The sequence below is a fragment of the Fragaria vesca genome, linkage group LG7, assembly GCF_000184155.1.
Source record: "Fragaria vesca subsp. vesca linkage group LG7, FraVesHawaii_1.0, whole genome shotgun sequence".
NCBI classification, from domain to species: Eukaryota; Viridiplantae; Streptophyta; class Magnoliopsida; order Rosales; family Rosaceae; genus Fragaria; species Fragaria vesca.
The window spans coordinates 6,848,535-6,861,614 of NC_020497.1; the positions used below are offsets into that span (position 1 = coordinate 6,848,535).

General features: G+C 37.0%; 2 protein-coding genes across 2 annotated transcripts in view; one reads left to right on the top strand and one right to left on the bottom strand.

Moving 5' to 3' along the window:
* Window positions 1–13,080, top strand: part of LOC101296910 — a 53,338-nt gene that overhangs the window by 34,285 nt on the left and 5,973 nt on the right. Inside the window, exons 7-8 of the mRNA XM_004308400.1 lie at window positions 4,096–4,598; window positions 6,492–6,556. Coding sequence (XP_004308448.1) covers window positions 4,096–4,598; window positions 6,492–6,556 — 568 coding nt within the window. The remainder of the gene's footprint in view (window positions 1–4,095; window positions 4,599–6,491; window positions 6,557–13,080) is intronic.
* LOC101296034 (dihydroflavonol-4-reductase-like) lies at window positions 907–3,633 on the bottom strand. Its single transcript, XM_004306878.1, has 4 exons — window positions 3,385–3,633; window positions 2,132–2,656; window positions 1,578–1,683; window positions 907–1,395 (listed from the first exon to the last, which is right to left on the bottom strand). Exons 1-4 carry the CDS (start codon window positions 3,503–3,505, stop codon window positions 1,233–1,235), a joined length of 915 nt encoding a protein of 304 aa, XP_004306926.1. The 5' UTR covers window positions 3,506–3,633; the 3' UTR covers window positions 907–1,232.

Sequence of the window (13,080 nt, forward strand, 5' to 3'; positions counted from 1 at the left end):
GCATTTTATGCAGTATGGGATGTGTATTAAGTATAATACTAAAATAAAAAACTTGATAAGTGGTGTATTAAGTAAGAGGTGTGTATTAAGATATTAGGGGTGTGTATTTAAAATTTCTCATAAATGATAATCGATGCACATCACAGGATAATATGTACCTCCAGTTTATAGAAAAACTGGATATGAAATAAACTGATGTCTTCCAGTCATTCGTTCTCTTATGTATAACCGAAAAGAATAAGAAACATGCAAAAACATAGACAACGGATCGATATGTCGCCCGTGAGATGTAACATGCGTGTCGGTAAGTTATAATTCCAACATCGTAAAGATGAAATTTTTTGTTCTTAATGACATATGATATATGTAACTAATGTAAGTGTGGGAGTCTAAGATTAAAAAGAAAAAAGAAATCGGGTTTATTCTTTTAGATATATGTTTCCATTACAAAGATATCAATGATTTTATTACAAAGATTTTATCAATTTTGTTATTAATTACGTGATTTCTTATGTTCAGCTGGGAATACATAACAACTAATTAAGAATACATATTAACTACTTATCTGCGAGTCGTGCGTTTAACAGTATCATACTAAGTAGCGTGTTATCAATCTTGTAGATCGTACCCAAACGTACGTATAATGTGTTATCAATCGTGGTTTGACATATGGAAATGTTTGAGATATTATAACGTACATTTCTATATGTCAAACCAGTATTAGTCATTTGCATATATTTGTGTCAATTGACATGCAACACATATAATTAACAAAGTACAAGTTAATTTTATGAAGTATTGAATAGAGTTTTTTTTTTGTTTTTTTTTTTTATAAAGGTTTGAAACTTAGCCTAGTTGGGAGGCTCAGCCTCACGCCCGGATTTTATTTTAATTAAAAACAAAAAAATTACATAGTTTGAATAAGAAACAATACGAGACGAAAACTGAGAAAAACGAATAGGGTATTCCCATCTATTGTACAAACCAAAATGAAAACTAATAGATAAAACATACACGTAGTCCATATAATTTGGAGCATCAAAGTACGTAGCTGTGAACATCAATCTTGGATGCAAACTACTGTCAGACCACTGTAAGATCTGTCTTCTAATTAGCTTGATAATTCGGATACCTTAATATATGCATCCCTCAAAAGGAAAAGAGTTACACTAGGAGGAGGAGTATTGAATGGAGCTTCAAACAATCAAACTTAATTGATAGTCGCCAAACAGTCATGCGTCAATTTTTTCAAAGAGCTTTTCTAGAACACCCTTTTCTCTGCAAGATTGAATTGCGCCATCCAATATGTCATCGAGACCATGCTTAAACTCGAATCCAGTATTCAGGAGCTTCATCGATGAGAAACCACAAATTTTGTAAGTTTCTTTCAGTGATCTGCATGCAAGCCAATACGAAGGTCACTACTCAGTAACGTAGAATTTAATTATCAATTTATCTATTTGGGATGAAGATGAGAGATTACTCACTGAATTGGGGGTATGTGAAATTCAGGGTATTTTGCAGAAAAAAATTGGTGCATTTCGTCCATTGATGTTGGAGTTGAAGAGCAAATGTACCTCCCCTTGGCATTAGAATGTTCGAAAAGAAATATATGGGCTCTAGCCAAATCATCTACATGTATCAAACTTAACTTGCGAAGCTGTGTGAAGTTGTCTACTTTTCCTGCATCCAAAAAATAAGAACTCGATCAAATAATATTCCCTCTATCAGTCATAGTAGTTTTTTATTTTTATTTTATTAAAATTCTTTAACTCAATACACTTTTACATATGACAATTAGATTTGAATCCATGAGTCCATGATCTCTAATTCACTATGTACGGTGTCAGTTCTAGCTAATCAACATACCATAGCTCATCAACATATATATTCAAACTGACAGTGTGACATAATAATATGTTGGTACTTGGTAAAAATTGAGCAATAAACTTGCTAGATTCCACAATAATCAATCGATGACAAGTTGACAATATACTTACCACAACAACATATTGCATGCAACATTTAACTTGTGAGTTTATAAACTTGAGAGAATGTTGAACAACATTTGTTAACTCATATGTGATAATGTCGTTATTTGGCCAGAATAAAAGTTCATGCTAATACTTACCGAACATCATAGATATGATCAACTCTACTGAACCAGGAAGATCTTTGCAGATGAATCCACCAAGGACGAATGGAGGGATTAGAGTAACAAGTTCCAATCCATTTTGGTCCGCAAATTGCAGTACCGCTTGCTCTGTTTTGGTCTTAGCAGCCACATATGATGAACTCCTAAATATTCCAAGGGACCTATGATATTCAATGTCACTCCATGAACTCTCATCCACTATGTCTTTTTTGCTGCCACTATATGCAACAGTTGCTGCACTAGAAGTGTAAACAACCTTCTTCACAGTCTTGGCATTTAAGCAAGCTTTCAATATTCCTAGGGTTCCTTCTACAGATTGTTTGGTTACCGATGCTTCATCAAGTTCTTTGTTAGACATAGGATGAGCTACATGGAAGACCCCGGTGCATCCTTCGATTGCTGCATTGAAACTTTCAGGTTGGTTCAGATCCCCATCAAAGATGTGAAGCTTCTCTGATGCTCTAGGCAGGCTTGTGAGGTAGCTGATGTCTCTCTTGCATTCTGACCAATATTAAACAGCAATAGATGTATGAAGATTAGAACTTTAGAAATGTGTTAAAATTTATAACTTTTTGGGTGTTAGATTAGAAATGATCGAAAGAGATAGAGGAAATAATCGAATCCTTCACATATACATATATGATATATCTTTGTTCTTATATAAACATGGTCTTTCTATTAAGGGATCATTTATTGTGACTTATATGAGGAATTGAGCATTTGACAAACTTTTTTATCACATTTTTCGATCTTAACCGTTCAGCTTTTAGGTTATAATATGTAGATCAATTCTGCAAAATTTCAACAAAAATGGTGATCATTAAGGTGCTCAAAACTCCGATTTAAGATTATAAACATGAACGGTCCAAGTTTGGCAGATTTGATCCGTTTATTACTTTAAGTTAGTTCGAAACCTTAACAATCACCATTTTAACTGAAAATTTCTAAAATTAATCTACTCATATAGACCTATAAAGTGAACTGTGAAAATGAGAATATGTGATCGAAAAGTTGGTATAAACCCCGTCCCTCATATAAATACCAAATAAAGGATCCCTTAGTGAAAGGTACATATATACAATAACCTAATTAATATTAGCTAGCTACTGCATTCTTGATCAATAGCTGGATAGAGTGAGACTCTCGTAGATCTATATATTTTTTTTGACCAAAAAAACCAAAAAAAATATATAGATCTACGAGAGTCCGAGAGTAAGTATAACATGTACCTGGGTCAGGTCTAACGGTAGTTCGAACAGTGTAACCATTTTGCAGAAGCTTCATAACGAGCCATGAGCCGATGAATCCAGTTCCACCCGTCACGCAAACTGGACCTTTTTCCTCTTCCATCGATCAACTATGTTCTAATTTACGTGCAAACCGGATCTTACTTTAGCAGGTTCAGGCCAGGCTCCGGCAGCTAGCTCTAGATGTGGGTTTCATATGAAAAGAGAAAAGAAATCTGAGAGGCTTGTCCCGGTGATTAATTAGTGATATATTTATTATTATATGACCATTGACCAGGAAGCATATTTCCCTTGCAAGCTGGTGTTCAATTTAAAAAGAGAATACGACCAACAAGTCTCTGGCCGATTCCCTTTTCCAACTGGCAGGCGATAATATCAAATACCAGGAGCTTCTTTCAATCTTTTGCAATCTATCATTTCCATATACTGTATAGAGTGCAAAGGCCCGTCAGGCCCATAGGTTTTGCCGTTGTAACCAGTGAAATCTTCAGCCGAGCCGTTTGGGTTTGGCAACAGAATTCGGTGAACACTCCATGCTTCCAACTCCGGTCATTTTCTTGGAAAATAAACCCGTTTCCAGTCTGAGTGCGGTCGGAACTAGTAATTGGCTGCTATGTCTTGAGAAATATCATGGTATGTCTCATCAATTCGAAAAGTTGTCATGTTGCCTAAATCACCTCTGTTCTACCTTAGACAAGTATGACAGGCACATAACGCATGGCTTTGGCTATGATTCACATTCCACTGACTATAAGATTCTGAGAGTAGTGATTGATGAAGATGAAGATGATGATGATTCAGACGACGAGGTCTTCACAACCTGGGTTCAGGTCTACTCCTTAGCCAGGGGATACTGGAAGAGTCTTACTGCTTCGGTCATACCTGTGGCTTTTCAGGATGGGTCTGGACGTTCTGTTTTTGTTAATGGCACTTTCCACACGGTTGAAGCCTGTTATGGTAATTACAATGATGGAGACATGGTCATCGGCACCTTCAAGCTGGCAACAGAAGAATTTGGCGAGATGATGGGACCGGAAGCTTTGCGACAAGACTCTTGCTCCATAGCAAGATACTCTCTTACTTTGATTAGTCATTATAATTATGAATTTGGAGATCGGGGTTGTGACATTTGGGTTATGCGACAGTATGGTGTTGCAGAGTCGTGGACTAAATTGTTCAATGTATATGCGGTTCGGGTCGGTCGGCATATATGGTTTTAAAAGATGCGGGGAAGTTGTGCTCAAGGAGAACATTCATATTGACCGGTCAAGAATGATTCCGTTCGATCCTAAAGTTTTCGGAACTGAGGGTTATAGTTACAACTAAATGGATTCTTTTGTAGAAAGTGCTTGTTTTGCTTGACCACTGCAATGCCATTTCTTATCAAGTAGCAAGGACGGAGTAAGCATAGGTTCTTTCTTTTACCTATTTGTATCTTGTTCTTTCACTTTTAAAACATAGTAAGCACAGGTTCTTGTTTTAAAATGTTTGATATGCAGTTTTAATACAGGTTAATTTGTACAACCACCATCGTTCTTGGCTTTATTTTTCTGTTGAGGAATTGTCAGTGGTGTGGTTTGTGCAAGTTTTTTATATTTTTAGTTTAGTATGCTTGACATGATTTGCCAGGTGAGTTTGCTTAATGCTGTAGACTTTCTGGTGTATTAGATTGTGCGATGTGCTAGCTAGGGGTTGTCAAGCTATAAATCAACTGACGGGAAAGTTATTGTTAAATTTTTTTGGTTAACAAGTTATTGTTAGATTTGGTTCTTGCATCATATATGGTTTTATGATGTTGGAATATAGTGGTTTTGTTTCTGCTGGGGAGCTTAGATGTGAGTTTGATTTGTGTGTGGGTTGCCGAAGATAATTGACAGTGTAGGAGCTGCGGCTGGCCCCAAGGGTAAGAAGAAGGGAGTAGCATTTTCCATTGATTGTAGTAAGCCAGTAGAAACACCATTTATGGAGATACTTATAATCCGACTTTCAGTACAATTTGCCAAGTTAAGATTATTTATAGAAATCCCTTTTCTCTGCAAGACTGAACTGCTCCATCGAACATGTCTTCTAACCCATTCTTAAACTTGAACCCAGAATTAAGGAGCTTCTGCGATGAGTACCCACACATTTTGTGACCTTCAATGCCCTTCAAGGAACTGTAAGCCAAGTGGAAATAATGGGACCAATCAGCTGATAGATAATTAGCATGTATCAGACTGAAATTAGAGAAGAGAGTCTTATATATTTTGTAAAATTACTCACTCAGCTGTCGGTATTTGATATTCAGGGTATTTTGCAGAGAGACATCGAGACATTTCCTCTAAGGATACCTTAGCTAATGAACAAATGTACCTCCCTTTTGCATCAGGGTTTTCGAAAAGAAAGATGTGTGCACTAACCAAATCATCTATGTGTACCATACTTTTGTTTTTCAGATATCCATACAGATGTTCATTTCCTGCATGCAGAGAAAAAAAAAATGTACATGAATTATATAATATATATAACGGTATTTGGCCTAATGAGTTGTGGCTTAAGCTCTGTGTCCAATTACTATAGGTACATTGGGGGATATTATGATATTAAACTCGCAAATACTGTTATTAACGTAACGGTGACAGATTAGTAGTCTATTGAATAATATAACATGTCAGACTGTTTAACATTCTCTTTAATTTTAGACTACTTTTCAATAAAAATTTGTCATAAGACATACCTTGAATCATGCATAGGAACAAATATACAGAGCTGGGGAGTGTATTGCAGAGAAATCCACCAATCACTAATGGGGGGATCAAAGTGACAATTTCCAATCCATTTTTCTCAGCAAATTCCAGAGCGGCTTGCTCTGTCTTGGTCTTTGCAGCCACATATGGAGTCTCACGTACTTTCAGAGACCTATGATATTCAACGTCAGTCCATGTACTCTCATCCACAATGTCTTTGTTGGTTCCGCTATGAGAAATTGTTGCTGCACTAGAAGTGTATACAACCCTTTTTACAGTCTTGGACTTCAGGCAGGCTCTCAGTATGCCTAGAGTGCCTTCTACTGATTTTTTGGTTACAATTTCTTCATCTTGTTCTTTCAGAGGATTAGGATGGGCAACATGGAAGACTCCAGTGCATCCTTCAATTGCTGCATTGAAACTTTCAGGTTGGTCTAGATCTGCATTGAAGATGTGAAGCTTATCTGATGCTCCTGGTAGGCTTGTGAGGTAGCTGATGTCTCTCTTGCATTCTGGTGAATATGATACACCAGTGCAGTGCATACGTTACTTGTTAATTATATGTTACAAAATGAGCTAAAATGACGGAATGAGCAGACAATATACATATCATAAATTCATTATATAATCGATCAAGAGACTTGTCTTAAATAAAAGTATATTATGAATTTATGATGCTCATTTCGAACCTTAATAAAAAACGGTCGAAAAGTGAAAAAATTATAACTTTCATGTTCAATGTCTCACTACATTAGCTAGCACTTTGATATCATATTAGACAACTATTAGACGATAAAAGTCTAAATTGTTAAAGAAATCTAACCGATCAAAAAAATTTCCTGGCAAGATTAGAGTGGGGACTTCTGGATTATTCATATAGCTTCGCATGTAAAAATTGTACCTGGGTCAGGTCTAACAGTAGTTCGAACAGTGTAACCGTTTTGCAGAAGCCTCATAACTAACCATGAGCCGATGAATCCAGCTCCACCTGTTACACAAACTGGCCCCTTTTCTGCCTCCATTTTTCTAGCTCCTTCAAACCCAAAGCATATGTGTTAATACTAGAGTTCATGAAGCTGTTAAATATGCAATTAGGGTGGCAAGGAATAAACGATGAAAGTGATACATAATAATTAGATACGGATTATTCTTCTAACAAAGTTGCCTTGTATAGAAGACAAAACACAGAAGTAGACAGAATAAGCCTTGGAATTGTTCACAAACTGTGACCTCACCAAGGCCCATGACACCCCAGGTAGTCGAGGGGATCAAAGTCACTGTTGGGAGCGGCCAATATCTGGGCGTGCACTGTTTTCATGGCTTGATACATCATACATGTTCCCCTAGAATTTTCCTTTCTTTTCTGTACGTGTATGGCCTAAAGATTATTGGACGTGTATTCAATTATTTTTATTTGCCTACAACAGTACGTGTATTCTTATTTTCTTTAAATTCAATAGTTCTAATTACAAAAATTTAAACAAAAGCCTAGTATTATTTGGACTAGTGGTCTTCGGGTCGGTTCGAGACAACAAAACGTCATCTCAGATATGGCCTTGGCCATAGAGGAGTTCAGTCTTTTACTTTTCCGGGGGGCGTAAGTTGATTGGTCCCTAGCTAATTGTCTATCTCATGCAATGGCACTTAGTTGCAAAGAGGGACCCGGATCGAGTCAATTTCTAACCGGTTTTGGGGTGGTTGGGGATCTGACATCTTTTTCGAGTCAAGAGCTTGTCTTAGATCGTTGGTGTTTTGAGTTGGCTGAAAAGATGGCTTCCTAGAGCAGGAACAACAAAAGAGGAGGAAAAGCTTATGAATAGTGCATCTGCCTCATTGGTTTCGGGTTGGACCCAGCCTTAATGTTTCGACTTTAAAACAGGTTTTTTAGGGCCGAACCGGGCGGGTTTTAATAGGCATGTGGTGGGTCAGGTTAGGCTTTGAACCTTCCGTCTTAGCCTGACCTCATGCCCTATGGGCTGGTGCAAGATGGGTTTTTTATGGGTCGGGCCAAGCTTTGGAGCACTAGGGCTGACGGGCCACCCACGAGCTTTTAACTGCATACCACCAAGAGGAAGAACAAAACAGATATCAATAGGCATAACCTAAGATAAAAGTGAGAGAAGAGGATGGATACAATTTAGAGCATTTGAAGAAAGGATTACTCACTCAGTTGCTGGTACATGAAATTCAGGTAATTTGCATAGAGAAATATGGACATTTCCTCCAAGGATATTTGAATTGATGAACAAATGTACCTCCCTTTTGCATAAGGATTTTCAAAAAGAAAGATATGTGGACTAACCAAATCATCTATGTGTACTAGAGTTTGGTCTATAAGAAGGTTATAACAATATTCATTCCCTGCATACATATTAAAACGTATGAAGTTCATAATAACAAAACATGTTAGACTATCTAGACTTTTTGTTTTTGGTAGAAAATTTAGATTTAAATTCTTACTGAACTAGTGTATCCAAAAGAAATAGTCCTACCTGTGTAATCAGAGTTGCTTCCATAAAGGTTTGAGATAATAACATTCTTCCGACTAGATGGGTTGTGACATAAGTTTCTAGGAAATATTTCACATTAGCACACTGTTAATCTAAATTCTAGTTGTTGTCCCCACTGCCATCATTGTTGTTGTCATCGTCGCCACCACCAAGGCTGATAAAATCGACCAACTTGGCTATCAGCATACCACTGAATGCTCCAATGGCAACCGCCACCTTGCCCACGGGTACCTTCATCTGAAATTCCGCTTTGACTTGCACCTTCCCGACAACCTCCACAGGGGCAACCTTCATAGGGTCTTTCAGTCTGACCCAAGTAGTTTCCTCGCCAACAATATGATCTGAACACTTCTCTTGCAGTTGCTCACCAAATTTGCCAATAAGACCGTTAACATATGCGATTAACACAATCTTACCAATTTCTGAAACATCGAGGGTCTATGGTTGTGATGATGTCATTTCGTCGTCATAGATAGGTGTTGTCTTTTCTTCGCTGAAATGACGAGGAGCTTTCGTTTTCCTGAGCCCTGTTAGACTATCTAAACTTGTAAAAGCGAAACTTATTTACCAAAAATCATGGACAAGACAAAGCCCACAGAGCCAGGGAGTTTTATAAATGGACCGGTCACTAGTGGTGACACGACCCACCCCAAATTTCACCCTGAAACCCGGAGTAAGTCGTGCAGGGACCACCTCCAAGGAAAATTTACTGAAAAGATTGAGAAAATCTCCCTTGCAGATGGACAACCCTAACTCGAAAATTCCAAATTTCACTCTTAATTCAACACTTCCAAACATCACATAATATACAATAATCCTAAAGTATTCAGAGCTACTAAACACAAACGGAAGCAAGAAAACACAAGTAGGTTGAACATGTAACATACTGATGAAAACTGGCAGAAATGCGGGTGACTATGCCTCGCCTCCTACTAGATCCAACCGGAACTCTGCAGACTGGGCAATTTAAAACGAAAGGCCCAGGGGAAAACATTTGAAACCGTTAGAGTGAGTGGACAAAAATAAAATAAAGGAAATAATTCTTTATGCTTTCCCCAATTTTTACTTTTCCACAGAAAAGAAAATATGCTGCATGCGACAGCTCAAAACGCTCAACACGAAAACTGGAATTTCATGACTGGCACCGGCCAGTCTCCAACGCTCAATAAAATACAGCCTCTCAGGCTAAAATAAATTATGTATGTATTACACTCGTCATATCCCTTGTACGAGTTTTCTTGAAACAACTAAAACAAATAGTAAATTCACACAAGGCTACAACGCTTGCGTCTAACGCTCACGTTGCACCATAATGGCATTTTACCTCATTATGGTGGAAAAGACGGTGTATAAATATACGCGCATATCCCCTATATAAATTATTATTTTTATACAGGGCTACAACGATTGCGTCTAACGCTCACGTTGCACCACAATGGAATTTTACCTCAGTATGGTGGAAAAGCACGTATAGCTAGCTAGCATTCTCTCATATACATATTATTCTCATAATCATCCACATATGATATATATATATATATATATATACTCACCGAAATTCTCAATTTCGGTTATTCTCCAACAACATAAATTATTTCGCATGCATATTATTTAAAACAAAAGTCCACTTACAAATTAGGCATAAGCCTGATGTCGATCTGGGTCCTCGTCAGCTCGACCTCCTCACGACCTGTTCCAAATATAATATTAAGTTCCCAGCCAAAATTCCAATATTTAATCAAAATAGGCAAAATTACCCGAGAGCCATAAATACGCTCATCATTGCCTAATTTCGATCATCTTAAATTGGAATAATCCGAACTTAAATATCATACTCAACAGTCGTAAATACAACCTCTCCAAAATACGACTTAAATCCTACGGCCGGATTCTACATTAATTAACCGCCAAAAATACTAACTTTGGAAATTCATAAACCTATCCAAAACTCATCCAAAAATTCCATAACTCACTTCAATAAACTCCCCTTAATATTCCAAATTTAACAACATTAAAATCTCCCAACCGGCGGCGGCGCCGGCGGCCGGAGGCCAGCTCCGGCGACCTCCAATTCCTATGAAATTTTAACAGCATCTTCCTCTCATCATGCTCTACAACTTTCATAACTAGCACAAATACCAATTCCAAGCCTAACTAGGGCAATCGACTAAAAACATCCATAAATCCCTAAAACTTCTAATTATACAAACCACCCTAACGAAATCGAATTTAGCCGAAACCTTTTGAGGGATTACTCACCTAGATGAGGGCTACAAGTTGAGCCAAAAATCACGACCTATAGTGGCCGGAAGACGGAGCTCCGGCGAAAAACCCCTTCCGGCAGTCGAACCTTTCGGGGTTGACCGCTCCTTCACGGCGGCGTTCCGCACGCGTGCACGGGTCTAGGATGAGAGAGGAAGAGGCAAGGATCCGAACGGGACCAGTCTGGCGGTCGGTGGTGGCCGGACGGCGGCGGACGGCGGTGGTGAAGTTTCCGGGCGGAGGGAGGAGAAAATCGGGTGGGAGGAGAGAGAATCGGGAGGAAAAGAGAGAAGTGAGGGGAGAGAAATGTATGGGCTTGGCCCAAACCGGTCCACACCACTTATAACCCAATCTTCCAAAATAAAAACACCCCGAAAAATAATACCCGAATAAAAATTACCTTTTACTAGCTAAAATTTACCATTTTTACCGTCGTCGTATTTTCCTCATACGAATAATCCTCCGCACATAATCGTCCCCGAAACCCCTCTAGGGACAAATTAAACTATTTACTCAAAGATCGAGACGGTAAAATTCTTATTATAATCACGCTAGTAAATAAGGTAAAAATATAAGGGTCGGGATGTGACAAGTGGAGGGATCAATGTCACAAATTCTAGTCCACTTTTTTGCAAATTCAAAGGCAGCTTGCTTTGCCTTAGTCTTAGCAGCCACATACAGTATGAACTTCTAAAATGTCCAATATCATTTGGTTTAGTGGCATAAATCTCCCTTTGTAAATGAAAGATCGTGAGTTCGACTCACTACATAACAAATTTGTTATAATATATGAGTTTTTCTAACTAATGGAAAAAAAAAAAAAACTTACCAAATAATTTCATAGACGTGTGCAATTCAATATCATTCCATGTACTCTCATCCACCATATCTCTATTCATTTCACTATAAGCAACAGTTGCAGCACTAGAAATATACACAACCTTCTTCACAGTCTTAGAATTCAGGCTAATTCTACAAATTTTTTGGTACTACTGCTTCATCAAGTTCTTTGTCAGGCATATGATGAGAAACATGGAAGATGCTGATACATCTCTCAAATTGCTTCATTGAAGCTTTATGGTTGGTCGAGATAATCTTTCATTCGTATGCAAGAGCTAGTAAGTTCGACTCACTATAGACTAATTATAACATCTGAGTTGTTTATTCAATAAAAAAATCATGTCATAACCACTTCCGCACAAATAAGACTTCATTTTGTCTTCTTAAAAGCGAAAGAGACTCATTTTGTCTTCGTAAAAATGAAATGAAGTCTTATTTTGTTAAAAGCGAAAATAAAACTCGTTTTGTCTTCGTAAAAGTAAAAGTAAACATATAAAGAGAAATACATATAAGACAATCTTGATAATTTCATATCGTCTATAGCTGACTTTATTTAAAAATGACAAGCTAAAACATATAACTAAAATAAATTATATTGTTTTGAAGTAGATATAACGACATCCCGTTACATCTTATCCATCTTTCTGCTAATTAGGTGGCATTATTTTCCAATCTTAGAAAAAAAAACATTTGGACAAAATTTCCAAGAAAATATGCATTTCAATCAAAATTAGAGGTAAACTTGGAGAAATTTTAAATACACACCCCTAATCTCTTAATACACACCCTTACTATTTTATGTTTCTGTTGAGATTTTATAGGTAAGCTAAATGACCAAAACATACATCTATTATTAAAAAAAAAAATCACGCTAGAAATATTCTTTTCAACGTCTTCTACCCTAAAATTTTCGAAAACATGTCTTCTCCTCTAACCCTAATTCTTCTCCACTAATTCATTTTGGTTGTCTTTTTTTTTTTTTTGTATTCGTATCAGCTTTAATTTGATCTTACAGATCATATTGTCAAGTACTGCATCTTTATCAGCTTTAGTTTGATCTTGCATATCATATTGTCAAATACTGCATCTTTATCATGACATGTTTTATCGAATAACTAGTTATCTATATTTAATAGCTACTGTACTTCTACAGTTGTGCTCTTGTGAATTTTGAAAACTTGTATTGGTGATTTAGAGTTGAGATATAACAATAATCATTTGATTATAAATTGGACGATGATAACCAAAAATTTATAGCAAAAATTAGACGAAATAATATGTAAAAAGAGGTACCAAATAGTAAATATATATTAATTATATTAAATAACGGAATATTTCAT

What these genes read in the sequence shown, in the direction of transcription:
- LOC101296034 (XM_004306878.1), bottom strand. Translation starts at nt 3,505, where the DNA reads ATGGAAGAGGAAAAAGGTCCAGTTTGCGTGACGGGTGGAACTGGATTC. An exon ending in TACCGTTAGACCTGACCCAG is followed by an intron (nt 2,657 to 3,384) that starts GTACATGTTATA and finishes AATATTGGTCAG; the next exon opens with AATGCAAGAGAGACATCAGC. An exon ending in CATTCTAATGCCAAGGGGAG is followed by an intron (nt 1,396 to 1,577) that starts GTACATTTGCTC and finishes GCTTGCATGCAG; the next exon opens with ATCACTGAAAGAAACTTACA.